The sequence below is a fragment of the Piliocolobus tephrosceles genome, chromosome 9 (genome assembly GCF_002776525.5).
Source record: "Piliocolobus tephrosceles isolate RC106 chromosome 9, ASM277652v3, whole genome shotgun sequence".
NCBI classification, from domain to species: Eukaryota; Metazoa; Chordata; class Mammalia; order Primates; family Cercopithecidae; genus Piliocolobus; species Piliocolobus tephrosceles.
In genome coordinates, this window is record NC_045442.1 from 7,769,599 (window position 1) to 7,786,061 (window position 16,463).

The 16,463-nt window shown below is 42.0% G+C and overlaps 1 protein-coding gene across 5 annotated transcripts in view; it reads left to right on the top strand.

Moving 5' to 3' along the window:
- The window catches only part of ADAM12 (ADAM metallopeptidase domain 12), a 370,747-nt gene extending 356,748 nt beyond the window's left edge, over nucleotides 1-13,999 (top strand). For 2 of the 5 annotated variants that reach the window (XM_023224458.3, XM_023224462.2), the window contains exons 22-23: nucleotides 6,583-6,713; nucleotides 8,936-13,999. In XM_023224458.3, coding sequence (XP_023080226.2) covers nucleotides 6,583-6,713; nucleotides 8,936-8,996 — 192 coding nt within the window. In that variant the 3' untranslated portion in view covers nucleotides 8,997-13,999. Of the gene's footprint in view, nucleotides 1-5,871; nucleotides 6,549-6,582; nucleotides 6,714-6,752 lie in introns of those variants that run through there. The other 3 variants (XM_023224459.3, XM_023224460.3, XM_023224461.3) reach the window with 3 other exon arrangements.
- Nucleotides 14,000-16,463: the final 2,464 nt, after the last annotated feature.

Below are 16,463 nucleotides of genomic sequence, written 5' to 3' on the forward strand. Positions count from 1 at the left end.
GTAAGTGCTGTGTAGTAATGAGAAGAATGTAGATTGTTGGTTTTGGGTGGACAGTTCTATAGACATGTAACAGATCCACTTGCTCCAGAGCTGAGTTCAAGTCCTGAATGTCTTTGTTGATTTGCTGTCCAATATTGTCAGGGGGGTGTTAAAGTCTCTTACTATTATTGTGTGAGAGTCTAAGTCTCTTTGCAGGTCTCTAAGAATTTCCTCTATGAATCTGGGTGGTATTAGATGCACATATATTTAGGATAGTTAGCTCTTCCTACTGAACTCTTTACATTATGCAATGCCTTTTTTTTTTTTTTTTTTTTTTGATCTTTGTTAGTTTCTGACAAAACAGACTTCTTTAAACCAAGATTGCAACCCCTGCTTTTTTGTTTGCCATTTGCCTGGTAAATTTTCCTCCATCCCTTTATTTTGATCCTATGTGTATCTTGGCACATGGATGGGTTTCTTGAAGACAGCACACCAATGGGTCTTTCTTCATTATCCAGATGACATTGGGCCAGATATGAAATTCTGGGTTGGAAAATCTTGAAGAATGTTGAATATTGGTCCCCAATCTCTTCTAGCTTGTAGGGTTTCCACTGGGAGGTCTGATAGGCTTTCCTTTGTAGGGGACCTGGTTTTTTTCACTGGCTGCCCTTAACATTTTTTCTTTCATTTTGACCTTGGAAAATCTGATTATGTGTCCTGGGGTTGGTCTTCTCATGGAGTATCTTATCAGGGTTCTCTGGATTTCCTGAATTTGAATGTTAGCCTGTCTTGCCAGGTAGGGGAAGTTCTCCTGGATTATATCCTGAAGTATGTTTTCCATCTTTGTGGGCTTATCTACCTTTGATCTTCAAGGTTGCTGACCTTTGGATTTTTGTGGGTTGTTTTCTGTTTAACAATCTGGTCACTCTTCCGTAAGGCTGCTGCAATTTGCTGGGGGGGGGTCTCTGTTCTGCCTGTCTCTTCGGGTACTCCAATCACTTGTAGATTTGGTCTCTTTACATAATACCATATTTCTCAGACCTTCTGTTCATTCCTTTTCATTCTTTTTTCTCTTTTGTCTGCCCATCTTATTTCAGAAGGAGGGTCTTCAAGCTCTGAGATTCTTTCCTCTGCTTCGTCTGTTTTGCTGTTAATACTTGTGATTGTGAAGTTTGTGTAGTGTGTTTTTTAGCTTTAACAGGCCAGTTATGTTCCTCTCTAAACTGGCTATTTTGGCTGTCAGCTCCTGTATTATCATGATTCCTAGCTTCTTTGAATTGGGTTACCACGTGCTCCTTCAGCTCAGCAAAGTTATTTATTACCCACCTTCTCAAGCCTACTCTGTCATTTCAGCCATCTCAGCCCCAGCCTAGTTCTGAGCACTTGCTGGAGAGGTTGTTGCCATGATTTGGAGAAAAAGTGGCACTCTGGCTTTTTGAGTTTTTTGTGTTGATTCTTTCTCATCTTTGTGGGCTTAGCTACCTTTGATCTTTGATGCTGCTGACCTTTGGATGAGGTAGTTGTTTTCTGTTTAACAGTCTGGCCACTCTTCTGTAAGGCTACTGCAATTTGCTGGGGGTCTGCTGCAGACCCCAGTAGCCTCAGTTTTTCTTGTACCACTTCCCATGGTGGGGGTTCCCTTGGCTGCGTGTTACTCCCAGGTAGGCCATCGCCTCACCCTGGGTTTTTTTGTTGTTCTCTGTGTGTCTATTTGTTTCACTAATCAATCCCACTTAGTGTATAATCAAATTTTTTTTCTAGATGACTACCTAGTAGTAATCCTTAATACCATTTATTTTGTCCTTGATTGATCGGCATTGGCCTATGTTTTATTAGATTGTCTGGTTTCTCATTCTCCTCTACCTTCAATCAGCTCAAGGTCTTATATGAATTAGATCTTGGAAACATGACTTTAATCTCCCCTCTACAAATGTGAAATAATAGTACTTGCCTTTTGGGACCTTGTGATAGTTATCTGAAAATATTATTAGGAACTTTCCTTTAAACATTGCTTTACCTTGCTCACTGGTTCCAAGTTGTAGTGTATTTTGTATTTTTTAAATAGTCTACATGTTCTCTTCTGTTTTCCTCCTTGGCCCAAAGATTGAACTTATTTTTTGTTTTTAAAATATTTAAAATATAGAAAAGTAAAAACTAAAATTTACTCACATTTAGTCTACATAGAAATAACCATTGTTTCACATCTTTCTAGATGTATATGCCTAAATTTCAGAAATATGCATACTCTATCACTTTAAAAAAGTAAAACATTAAAGTCACTACATTAGCCTCCCTCCAGATACAATCACTGTTGTTTAATAGAATATTTTGAATATTTTTGTATAAATATGTATCCATGAATATAGTTGTGTTTTAAACTTTACATAATGGTATCAAACTGTACTTCATGCAATTTGCACTCATCTATGTTGTACTTTTTTTACTTCTAGAAGTTCTCTTTGGTTCTAATTCAACTGTGCTAGCTTGTCTTGCACTTCTTTAAATATAGTAAGAAAACTTTTCCCAATAATCCCAAAATCTGAAGTCGTTGGATATGTTACTGCTGCAGTTTCTATCACTTCTCACTCCTGGTGCCTTGTTTCCTTGTATGCCTTTTTTCCCATGAGTTCATTTTTTTTTAATTATAGTTCTTCGAGGCCTAGGATGCAGGTGTATTCTTCCATAAAGGGTTATTTTGCCTCTGCCAGGTGCCTGGGGGCAGTACTAGTTTGAGACCACTTCAAATGGCTTGGAGCTTACTGAACTACTCAGGTGATGTGATTTCAGCTTCAAGTCCTCAAGGAAAATTTGTGGGACAGGTTTATTTTCCTCCCTTGGTCTGTCAAGTACCAGAAGAATGCTCCTTATAGTAACCTGGGGATAGATTATAGTATGCATTTACTTCTAGAAGATTCTTAACCTGAGGTCTCGTCTGTAGAGCCCAACTTGAATGGAGAGGAGTCGGGAAGAGAATTCTCTCTCATTAAACTTGGACATTTGGTTTCTGCCCACGTGTCTTGACCTCGGTTGTATTCCTCACTGGGAAAGAGTATCAAAACCCACATTTAGGTTTCCCTAACTTGCCAGATGCCTCCATCTTCAGTAACTATTCCCTCTCCACGCTGCTGCTTTCACTTAAACATTTACTGCCTTGTAACTCTTGGTGGTTATCAGAGAAGGGGTACAGCACAACAACAGAGCCTACCATGTTACTGGAAAGGGAAGGCCCGCCTATCAACTTTGGCAAGTTCCATGGTGCCTACATTAGGGTTTGCAACATTTATATTCTGATCTATAGCCATAATTCCCACAACTCTTTTTAGCTAGAGGTAGACCGAATTTGTACAGTGAAACATGTTGATGCCGCCCCAGCCCTGTATGAGCTCACCAGGGATCTCTGGGGCATCTCTGGCATTTTCCTGTGATGAATTCCAGTCTTCCTGCAGAGATTTCTCGGGATAAGCAGGGCATGTTTACTCTCGTTTACCATGTGAAGTTGATAACAGCTGAGACTTCTTCATGATGCTGGTCAAGGCAAAGTGGTTATATTTGGATTTAAAATTGTTTTGAAACCTCTAAAAAATTTGAAATATGTGGCTATTACCAGAACATGAGCAGAAAATAGAAGAATGGAACAGCCCTATTTAATAGCATACCTGGATTTTTCTTCAATATCTGGAAGAAGTTAAGAGGGCATAAGAATGAGGTTTGAATTCATTTCCTTGTTTAAAATGAAAATAGATTTAAAGAAATGTTTATCATGTGTGAGCGATCTGCCTAGAGTCATTGCTCAGCTCCCTTCAGATGATGCTTGGCGATCACACTGAACTTCTCTGCGACAGGTTCAGGTTTTGCAAAGGCAGAATGAAAAGCAACACCTAAAAGAGCATGGCAATTTCATCCTTTCCTCCAAGGTCAAAATGTGCAGCTGGTGCTTCTTGCATCATAGGTTCCACACCTCCATGCCTAATGTCTAAGACGTGAAGGCACATCTTCTTGGATTAACCCCACTGTTCCATGGCCATTCTGTCCCAGTTAAGCCCTGGCAGGAAGCCAGCATCTTACCTAGGCAACATCTTTGCTTGCAACCTGTCTCATGCTTCCATCCAAACCATGTCCTGGCCATGGCTAGAGGAAGCAGATGGTGCCTGCACTGATCCCCAGGTTGGAGGACAGACCCTTCAATCAGCATCTCAGCCATTTGGGTTTTCTTCACTATGGTGACCATATAATTTATCTTCTGACGTAGGAGATGTGCCTGAGAGTGATTAATAATTAAACAGGACGATAAACAAATTGTGAATGTCCCAGGCAAACTAGAATGAATGGCTCACCTAATTATCTTCTATGTTTCCATGATAAATTCAAATATATTGTGATAGATACCTCACTTTTTCCTCCAGCATTGCAATAAAAACCTGACGTTATCTTTATTGTCAAGACAGCTTAGTCATACTTAGCAAAACTAGTATTGCTTATTTCAATTTGATGAGTGCGTACATCCATTTTTACATGACGCACTAATGTCTCGCTCATGGTTTTCTGTTACCTATAGGAAAGGGAGCTTGATTTGTTATCTTAATTATCCAAAGTTTGTTAGTAGGGGTACAGTGCTTTTTGGTGGTAAATTCACTCCATTAATAACTCTAATCCAGCAGTAGCTAACACTCATGGGTTAGTGCACGCCAGGCCCTGTGCTAGGAGCCTCAATATCTCATTTAACCTTCACATCCACCCGAGAGGAAGGGACTATGACCATCCCCCCCCTCTCTACCAGTGAGGACAGTGTGTGTGTATGTGGAGCTGGTTGAATATATAAACAAACCATGCTCTTGGGCACATTATACGGCCTTTATTCCTAGCTAGGGGATGTTTTCTATTTGATGTTTCCTTTAATGAAAACTAATGTAGAAATGTCACTTCTAAGTCTGTCCCTTGTTCTGGGACTTTTTCCTAGCCCAATGTGTCCATTGTTCCAACTCAGCTTATCTTCCACACACCTGTGGTTTACAGACTTCTGTGGTAGCTTCCTATGCTTTACAAACATATGTTAAATGGTGATTATATTGTTGCATTCTTTCAGCTGAGCCCCAACTGCCAAATGTCATTTCATGTGATTGGCACTGTGAGAGGAATTCAAGTGTTTGAAATCATTGTTGAGTGTTGCTAGATATAAGGAATACTGGGTCCTATGATGGTGGATTGGAGCATTTATTAGGGGTGTTCTGTCTCCTTGGAGGTTCTAGCACCATTTCTGACAGATGTTCTATGCATTCATGAAGATGAATTTCCAGGCTTCAAGGACAAGACATGGCACCCACATTCACCTGGGGCCAAGAGCAGCGATGTGTCCAACACTGACTTCTGCACACAGCTCCAATGAACCCCTCTCTCATGTGTATCCACAGGAGGGGCCCCATGAAAAAAAGCGGCATGTGTTCTTACACTTTTTTTTTAAGACAGAGTCTTGCTCTATCCCCCAGGCTGGAGTGCAGTGGCACGATCTCAGCTTACTGCAACCTCCACCTCCCGGGTTCAAGTGATTCTCCTGCCTCAGCCTCCCGAGTAGCTGGGATTACAGGCACGTGCCACCATGCCAGGCTAATTTTTTGGTATTTTTACTGGAGATGGGGTTTCACCATGTTGGCCAGCCTGGTCTCGAACTCCTGACCTCAGGTGATCCGCCCGCCTCGGCCTCCCAAAGTGCTGGAATTACAGGCATGAGCCACCACGCCCTGCCGTTTTTCTATTTCTATTAAACATTTTTAAATTGTGGCATGAAGGAATGCTGATATTAATAACTATGAAGTGTGTGCTGGGAACTTTCTATGCATTATTTTCTTTAATCCTCATAACAATGCTGAGATAGGTCTTTTTCCCCACATTTTCCAGAGAAAGAGGTCAAGTGACTTGCACAAGTCCCAAAGCATCATCTTTGGCTAAAACCCAGTGTGGAATAACCCCACCTTCCCTGGCCAACTCCCTCACAGGCTTCTGGTCAACACAGCCCTGCCCCTTAGTGTGTTTACAAAACTTGACGACTTGCCCCTCAGACCACTGCATCAATTCTTTGAGCTTATGAGAAAGTATTTAGTGGAGGAACTTCGGTGCATTTCACGGAGCCATCTGGAGCAACATGTGGAATAGTGCCTGCACGTGGCCGACTGAGCACGACCATCCTCACCATCTAATCCACCCACAGATGAACGAGTCCTGCTATGTGATGTTGACAAAACTGAAGAAATGAATGTGATGTTGAAAAGATTTTCACCAACTTCTCATTTTAGGGTGATTAGAAAGCGCAGGAAAGTGTGTGTTCTCAGGGTGACATTGGCAGAGAAACCCCATCAACTCTACCCCAGGGCCCAGGGACAGCCCAGAAGCCCCACAGTCGAGTGTTTATAACTGTGATCCATGGATAAGTCTTAAATGTTAAGAGAAAATTTTGACAAGAAGGTTAACAGAGCTCAGCCTCCACCCACCTTGTATGGTGAGAGGATGATATTCAGGAATCAGGGCCTGTGCCAAGTGGCAGGCCCTGCTTCTCAGGGGCTTCTGCTGGCTCCTGGAAAGTGACTCTGCCTAACGCTATGTTTGTTGCAGGGGACCTGTAAGCCAAACCCCCCTCAGAAGCCTCTGCCTGCAGATCCTCTGGCCAGAACAACTCGGCTCACCCATGCCTTGGCCAGGACCCCAGGACAGCGGGAGACCGGGCTCCGCCTGGCACCCCTCAGGTTTGTGTGACACGCCATGTCTCTCTCTAACTCTTGTAGGACCAACCACGGCTAATCCAAGCCAGGACAGGGGTGCAGTTGCCTAGGCCATGCTTCCTGCTCTCCCTACAACTGGGAATACCATAAAATAGACATGACAATTACCGGGAAGGAAGCAGTCCACAAGCTTATAATCACAGACATCACCACACAGTGCCTATCAACAGCCACAGTGGACCTAAGAGGGCAAATCAAGATGCCATAAAACTACAGTACCTGAGAAAGCCAAGCCTGGAAGACACAAAGAAAAAGAAGAGCTACCAAGTAGCATGACAGTATGAAGACCGGACACCTGTGTTAGTCTCGCATTGCTATAAAGAAATACCTAAGACTGGGTAATTCATAAAAGAGTTTCCATTGGCTTACAGTTCCATAGGTTGTACAGGAAGCATAGCAGCACATGCTTCTGGGAAGGCCTCAGGAAACTTACAATCATGGCAGAAGCGGAAGCAAGCACTTCACGTGGCTGGAGCAGGAGAAAGAGAAAAGGGGGAGGTGCTAAACCATTCAGGAAGGATCTGCCTCCCTGATCTAGTCACCTCCCACCATGCCCCACCTTCAACTTTGGGGATTACAATTTGACATGAGACTGGGACAGGAACACAGATTCAAACCATCTCAACGCCCACCTCCACAACTCTCAGCAGATTCTGCCCAGTCCCTGAGGCCCTGAGACATTAGATGGGTTGGAGGCACACAGCTGGAGCAAGGGACATATGGGGAGTAAGGCAAAGCAGCTGCCCAGCAGCAGGACGCTGGGAAAACAGGGACAACGGGCAAAAGGAATCACCTTTTACAACTTCTCCTTAGTCCACTAGAAAGGCAGAGACCTCAATCCCAACCTCTGCTGGGAAGCTAACCCCATGGTGTGGGGGAGCCAGCTCACCCTGGTTGCTGAGAGCTAACAAATTTCCAGGAATTTAAACCTAGCCAATAGTAAGGATTCAGTTATACAAATTTATACGTTATATTAGAAACAAAGGTAATAAGTGCTCAAAACTCCATGTTTTAATCTCCATTTTGCTGTAATTATCCGTGCTCTTGAGATTGCACTTGACCATCATTTCTGTATGGCAGAAAACCTAGGTCATGGTAGCTGCCTGCATCTCTTCCATGTTTAGTGACATCAGGCAGTAGCTTGAAATCAGCCACAGGGGGAGTATTTACACCATAGAAATTGGCAAACACTGCAAATCAGGCTTTCCTGCCCCCAACCCCATGGACTGTTAAACATTTACCAACACGCAGCTGAGTTAAACCCAAGCCAAAGTACTCTTCTGACACACATGCCCTCTTGGCAGGAAGCCTGCTTTATGAGCTCAAAAGAACCAAAGGTACTGTGTTGGCCAGGCCCTGGGTTCAGGATCTCTGAAGGAGAAGACACACTGGAGTGATTTCATTACAGCTCTTGGGAAGAATGTTTGGCCTGTGAAAGAAAGAGCTGCCTAATAAATCTCAGAGATAAAGGCGGTCAAAGGGTCAGGACAATTGCTTAATTCCCGACTGCATAGAGAAAAATTGCATAGCATCTTAATTATTTCATTGTGGTTTGCATGTTGATCTTGAAGTTATTGTTCTTGTTCTATTTGAGGAAGAAACACTACATGAACACAATGAGGGGAAGCCTTTTTTCGGAAATGCCCTCAAGCCGTGGCTGATCTTACCTCTGTCAGTTGCTGATTTTGGTCCTGTCCTGCACATTTCATTTTTGAGGGATACTGGGTGCCCACCTTTGCTCCCTGTGCTCTGGAGCTGTGCTGCGGGATACAGGAACTGCTAGGCATGTTGTGCCTGGTAAAAATCTTACTGTATTTTGAAGACTTAGTACCCTAAAATGTCAACTATCATTTTTTTTTCTATTGATGACCTGTTGAAATAATCCTCTAGGTGTCCTGAGTTAAATGTATTACTAGAGTTAATTTCACCTCTCTCTTTACTTTTTTCATGTAGCTACTAGAAAAATTTCTTGCGTAGCTCACATTTTTTCTGTGGGACAGTGCTGTTCTAGAGCCGACTTGTGGGTGGGAAGTGCAGCTTTGGAGAGCTGCCGTTATGAGGGGCAGTGCTACGTGACACAGAAAACCCTTCAGCCTGTCAGAATACATCTCCAGCCCCAGACCTCTCTATCCTCAGAATCACTTCTCAAGGGCTCTGATCTTTCTTTTCCTCCTCTCTTCATTCAGACCTGCTCCACAATATCCACACCAAGTGCCCAGATCTACCCACACCGCCTACATTAAGTGAGAAGCCGATACCTTTTTTCAACAGTGAAGACAGAAGTTTGCACTATCTTTCAGCTCCAGTTGGAGTTTTTTTTGTACCAACTTTTAGGATTTTTTTAATGTTTAAAACATCATTACTATAAGAACTTTGAGCTACTGCCGTCAGTGCTGTGCTGTGCTATGGTGCTCTGTCTACTTGCTCAGGTACTTGTAAATTATTAATTTATGCAGAATGTTGATTACAGTGCAGTGCGCTGTGGTAGGCATTTTTACCATCACTGAGTTTTCCATGGCGGAAGGCTTGTTGTGCTTTTAGTATTTTAGTGAACTTGAAATATCCTGCTTGATGGGATTCTGGACAGGATGTGTTTGCTTTCTGATCAAGGCCTTATTGGAAAGCAGTCCCTCACCTACCCCCAGCTGTGCTTATGGTACCAGATGCAGCTCAAGAGACCCCACCCAAGTGGAACCTCAGTTGATTTTCTAGATTCCCTATCTCAGGCCAGAGCCAAGGGGCTTCAGGTCCAGGCTGTGTTTGGCTTTCAGGGAGGCCCTGTGCCCCTTGACAACTGGCAGGCAAGCTCCCAGGGACAGCTCTGGGATAGCAGGTAGAAATCTGGCTTCTGGCCAGGAAGTTTTGGAGAGAACCTGGGTTGCAGACAGGAATTTTAAGGTGTAGCCACACCAGGATAGAGACTGGAACACTAGACAGGCTGGAACTTGACCCTGAGTTGACCAGCCATGAGCATGTCTGGCTCAAGGCTGTGCTTGATAGAAATGCCAAGCACTTCTTTTTCTGGCTGTCCTTTCTAGAGCACTGCCACCAGTAGGTTATTTAGACTGGGAAAGGTGGTGTTTCTACAAGAAACCTACTGCCCAGGCACTGCAAACCACCACCTCCCTGTACTGCTTGGAGCCGAGCAAATCACCACAAACTGTAACACAACGATCATATATTCAGACAGATGAGGCTTTCCATGGGACCACAACTATTTTCAGATGTGAACCATTAACCAGATTTAGTCAATCAAGTCTGTCAATAAAAAAATCTCCTTTTACTGCAAAGTTCAACTTATTGAAAATTAGGCAGACTCTTTATGCTTGCAAAAACTGCAACCAAATGGAATATGATATTCATGGGTATAGCTCACGTCTGCTATCATTATTCGTAGATATTGGACAAAGAGCCTTCTCTATGGGGCATCCTCTTTTTCCAACTTGGCTGCAGGAATCTTTAAAAGATGCTTTTAACAGAGTCTGAACCTATTTCTTAAACACTTGTAACCTACCTGTTGAGCATCACAGAACATGATAAAGAAATCAACCTGCTTATCAACTTCCTAAATATGTGTGAGATGCTGGCTTGGGCAGCATCCCCTTGAACTTTTCACTCTTCAAATGCCTGACTAGGGAGCCATGTTTCACAAGGTCTTTAAGATGACTAATGGCATGAGAAATACAAAAATACTCAGATAAAGTAAAATGTCATGATGCCTCTCACTTTTGGAGTGAGAAGTGTCTTCTGGAGGGGTCATGTATGACTGGTTTTCACATTAGGAGACAATTGACAACAGTTACATAATTCACTCTGAGTGTATTATGAGAAGGGCTTCTTTTGGGGGTCAACAGTTTTCCTATGCCTTGAAACAGAAAGAAAAATATGTACCAAGAATCTTGGTTTGCCTTCCAGAAAACAAAACTGCATCTCACTTTCCCGGTGTTCCCCACTGTTATCTAGGCAACATAGTATTCATGACTATGGATAAACTAAGTAAACATGTGACACACACACACACACACACAAAAGGGAACCCAGCTCTAATACATTCCAACTCTTATAGCATGCATCTGTTTATTCTATAGTTAAGTTCTTAAAAATGTAAAGCCATGCTGGAAAATAATACTGCTGAGATACATACAGAATTACTGTAACTGATACTACACTTGGTAATTGTACTAAGGCCAAACATATATATATATATATACTATTAAAAAGGTTTACAGAATTTTATGGTGCATTATGGGGGCATTGTCTTTTTAGATGCCCAAATCCTTAGATCTGGCATGTTAGCCCTTCCTCCTATTATAAGAGGATATGAATTGAGTTTTATCTTTTGTTTTTTGTTCTTAGCTGTAATTCCTATGCTTCTATTTCAGAGAGCCAGGAAGAGTTTGATATTAAAGGAGGTTAAAACTGTGATCTTATGCCATGTCATCAATGGCCACTTAGAGGCCGTGGCTGATGATACATTCTTATCGCTACAGTACTAATTTGTTTTTATAGAGCCATGCATTTTATTTCTGAATAAGAACATATTTAAACTAATATTCCCTTACAATACAGACAGTATTAATCCTTCCAAGATGCAATATTTATCAAGTGAAGCATATTTAACAGCAAATTCCATTATAACGTAACTTAGGAGACAAACCAATAACCAGGGTGTTTTGTGGTGGGGGGAGGCAGGGGGGTGGAGTACTTTTTTATGTCCTCAAAACAACAACAAAAAAATTAATACTTACATATTTCAATGGCAATCTAGTATTTTTTTAAAGATTGTATAGGCATGAATAACAGAGGTGGTTTGAGTTTTATAAGGCCATCACCTGGAAAGTCAATGCGACTAGACACAAAGTAGCCCAGAGGCCACTTTTCTTCCTACATCTTCTTATACTTGTAGGTTCTATGACCTCACTTCATAGGTTCCAGGCAATTCCACTGAAAGGTTTGTCTCCTGAAATTTTTTAAGTTTGTTTGCCTGACACATGTAATCAGATGTGTAGCAACCGGGGGAAACAAAGCCTAACATTCTCCATTGTGGAAATACACACAGGAGGTTACACTTCCCAGGGTGGATTTTTCCAGCTTACACATGTGGGATGACATCACAGAAACCACAAAAGCAGCAAATTAAACTGTAGGAGAGTAAATACTCCTGACGAGTCTCGGGGGGGACATTTTTATGCCTTCTTAACTTTATGAGAATTCTCAGGCTGAACTGTAGGCCATTGTTCCCTGGCAAATCAATACATCAATGCATCCTCAAAAAAAAAAAAAAAAAAAAAAAAACCCTTGCTAACACTGTGTCAGAATGTTCTTAGGAGCCTATGGTCTCCACGGTGCTAAAAAGAGGCTGGTGCTGGGCCGACTGGCAGGGCTGAGCGTCCTCCTGCCCCTTTGCCACTGATGTTTACTAAGCACTCTGAGCCAATGAGACCCCCAGCAGCAGAAAGGGTACAAGGCAGTGACAGGGCAGCAGGGCTAGATCTTTCTCATGCACCCTGACCTCTTGCAGACTTTCCTCGTGAGGTGTACTCATTTCAAAACTGCTATATGCAGGGCTCCCCTACGTTATCACTCAGGCTGAGAGATCCTTCCTCACTGCCCACAGCACACTCAGGCTGGAGATCCTTCCTCACTGCACTCAAGACGGCCCCAGCCAGACACCAGTTACCCAGCTGAAAGTCACAAACCCTCCCAGAAGTCTACCAACACTAGTGCTGACCAGAGGTGGGGCTCTCAGGCTAGGAGTTTCACACACTATGACAGGCTGCTGGGGGACACTGCAGGACCCCTTTTCTCCTCCTCCTCCCATGCTAAAGCCAGCCCTAGGCAGTTGCAGTTACTCCCTGTGACTCAGCAGCAGGCTGATTCAACACAGCTGCCCACAGGAAGCCAGTGGCCAATACATCTGTTTACCTTTCCCTATCACCCAGACACAAGCCCCTTTCCCAGGTCAAACCCCAGGCCAATGCATCTCCAGTTTCTGACAGCCAAATTGCTATTTCCGTTGCTACTTTAGATCAGCCAAAGTGGTGACTGCTGCAGTGTGTGGCTGTCCCTACAAGGCCCACCCAAGGGATGCCCAAAGCCCAACCTTCTCCAGGGCCACAGCCCAGAGCAACCCCACCAGCCTGAGTCCAGCAGAGGACCTCCCACCCAATGTCTTGTTCTAATTAGAAGGGGAAGTTAGCCATAGAAAATCAACTTATAATTACAAAATTCTCTTAACTCACCTTAAAGTTCCTATTGACATCTATTGCTTTTAAACCTATTTGAAAACTCTGATACTAAAACAAATGGCACTCTAAGAAAGTTTGAGAGCCCCATGCTGAGAACCATTTCTGTGCAGTGAAGATGTTTCCAGAAGCTACTTACCTACATGTGAATGTGCCATTTTCTTTCCTTTTGTAGAGAAAATCCCCTTCACTTTTTGGAACAGTAATGACAGCTTCTAGTACAGCCATTTACAGTTTCATATGAGAAAAATTAAGAATAACTATTAAATTGTTAAAATAGCCAACAATGGATAATGATGGCCAGAAGATTTAACACATAAAGTAATTCTCAGTGTAAAGCTATTCAGCTCTTCCAGGTAGAATGCCCTGGAACCCACCCATCCTGACCTTCCACATCGTCTTCAAAACGCAGTTTCCCTGTTCCCCGTGATTCTCCTATAAGGTAACTCTCTAGTCCTCCATTTAGCACATATTAAATCCTCCAAAGAATAAGTATCATGTGATTATTTTAGTTTTACAAAAAAAAGGTGAATGGCATTTTATTTTCATGGCCTATAAGCAGGTACATTAGTAGGGCAGTGACAGGAAAAACAAATTAGACCAAAAAAAAAAAAAAAATCCTCTACAAATCCAAGGCAGGAAAAGTGGTGGCAGAGTGACTCATTCTCCTGTCCCTCCCATCAAGTCAAATCGGGAGGCTGTAGTGAATGCTTGTTCTTTGAATGTGTGGCAATTGTTCCTGTAACTCTTTAAAACGTGGCTATAGGCTATTTAGCACAGTATACATTAAAGATACAGTTATGTAAACCAGCACAGTAATTTTATAGTGCTTCGTCCATTTATCATGCTTTGGTTTGCTAATTTTTTCACGTACCTTTTTATATCAGTCTGTTGCTTTTGTACACATCTCTCATATTGGGGTTTGACAAGTAGACACAACCTGCTATTTCAGTAGAAAAAATGATTGTTACAAATATTAAACCCAATAAATAGTATAAAGGTAAATATCAACATGTATCTCATTTGTTACTGAGAATGTTACAAAAATTGGGGGAAGGCCTTCATGTAGAAAAATGTATTCTCATTCATTTATAGATGCTTGAGAAAATTTTGGAACAGTACAAGAAGAAACTACGAAGAATGGTTGGCAGGGTGGGGGTGCGTAAGGGGTGTGTGCTACCAGCCTCATGAATGTGTGAGACCGTGGCACAGGGAGGAAGATGCTCACACAAGCATGGGGGGTGGGGCTTGATATAGTTTTTGAACAATGTGAATGTATAACCTAACTTTTTAAAACTCATCTATTTATATCAGAAATCCAAACAGCAAGCACGCAGTGGTGCAGACATTAATATCGGAGTTATTTGGTATGAAAAATTCAAGTGTATGAAAAATGTAAGTGTAAATAGGTACCTATTTACAAGTTTAAGAAACGCAGCATCCAACTTAATAAAACTACAGAAAATACAAAGAAAAATACGTATACAAAATGCTAACAAAAATAAAGGAAACTTTTTTTTTTAAGACAGAGTCTCACTGTCACCCAGGCTGGTGTGCAATGGTGTGATCTCGGCTCACTGCAACCTGTGCGTCCCGGGTTCAAGCGATTCTCCTGCCTCAGCTTCCTGAGTAGCTGGGATTCCAGGCATGGGCCACCACGCCTGGCTCATTTTTGTATTTATAGTAGAGACAGGGTTTTACCATGTTGGCCAGGCTGGTCTCGAACTCCTAACCTCGTGATCCGCCTACCTTGGCCTCCCAAAATGCTGGGATTACAGGTATGAGCCACCACACCCAGCCGAAGGAGTCTATTCTTACACCTATGATCACACAAGCTGGCAAAAATTAGTACATGTAAAACTTCAACCATAATTGATACATATATAACAGGATACTCCAAATATACAGAATATATCATCTTTCCAAGTGCCTTGGAGGAAAAAAAATTCTCAAAAAATAATTCCATACCCTAGAAATGTAATGATTCATTAGTTTTCAAAGATGAATTGCAGATTAGAAAACAGGAAGTGAAAACATTTGTAATAGCACACATGATGGTAGGGATTCTCAAACTCTTGGAATTAGAACAACTCACTTGTTCAAACCCATTAAAATCCATTGCTCATGCCCTTTCCCTGGAGATTCCAATTCAGAGAGCTGAGATGGGGCTATGAAATGTGTACTTAGCAAGTTCTCCCAGTTGTATTTTTCATCAAAAGTTTAGAAAACTTCTATGATAATGTAACTAAAGCACTGCTGGGGGAAAATTCATAGCCCTAAATCTATATATTAATTTGTAAAGGATGAAAAAAGGGAATTTAATATCCACTATAAGTTATAAAAGGAACAATAAAATAAACCCAGGGGAAAAAATAGAAGAAGTGAATTTGTAGACCTAAGGATAAGTTCATTAGACAAAAGTAGAGCTAATAAAACTATGAGTTGCTCTTTGGGAAAATTCAAACAGTGTATATAGACCACCTTCTAATCTCATTAAGCAAAAAGAAGAAAAAGAGCAAACATACATAGCATATGAGTATGAAGAATCCTGCAGTCCACCATAACCCAGGGAGATGACCTCAAGAATATAAGGATGGTTCGATATTGATCAGGAGGGTGGGCAGTTTTGCCAAGCTTGATGTCAACCAGAAGGGATGCACACTCCTTCCACAGAGCAGGCTAGTGAATACAGTCTACAACAGACCAAAAAATGAAACTAAGGTGAATGTCAACATTGACCACCAACCAAAGGAGGAACCTCTGGAGAGTTGTAAATGTGCTCCAATTTTTAAAGAGGTTTTAAAAATCTAATCTGGCAAATCTAAAGGAATATGCATTTGTACAAAAGGTAAAACACTCATGAAATATTTAAGGAATGGACTATATATGGTCCACAAATCCAATTCCTAAATCGAATATTCTGTGAGCTCTTTGGAATAAAGCTGATTGCTAACGTCAATAAAATTGTGTGCTTTTTCTCTATGCTCCTCAGCACAAGCTTTGGAGCTTTAATTACCTTTTATTAGTCTTTCCTTACAGGAAAAAAAAAAAAAAAAAAATCCACTCCTCTACAGACCTTTGTAGCTGGTTTTCCCATGGGGCCAAGTTAACCAGTGTGTCTCTGGAGACATAAAATTCATGTGGTCTGTGTGCTCACTTTTTTGCTGATTTTGAAGTGTGTTTGCTGAGTTGAAGCTCTACCACATTTGTGTCTTTAAGCTCCCAACCAGCAGACATGGTTGCGGTTAATTCCTACTTGTCTAGGAACTGCATGATCAGCATCAGAAAACCTTCTGCTCTGAAGACAAAATTTAATACACTACCCTTTGGCCACGTCGTCAATCCATAAGCAGGCTAAGTCTTTCATTGTCAGGGCCTGAGTATATGCAAACACATTAGACCTGTCTGTGGTCTAAGAACGCTGACCCTCAACCAGACACCTCTAATAGAACAGAACTGGAGTCTTGAA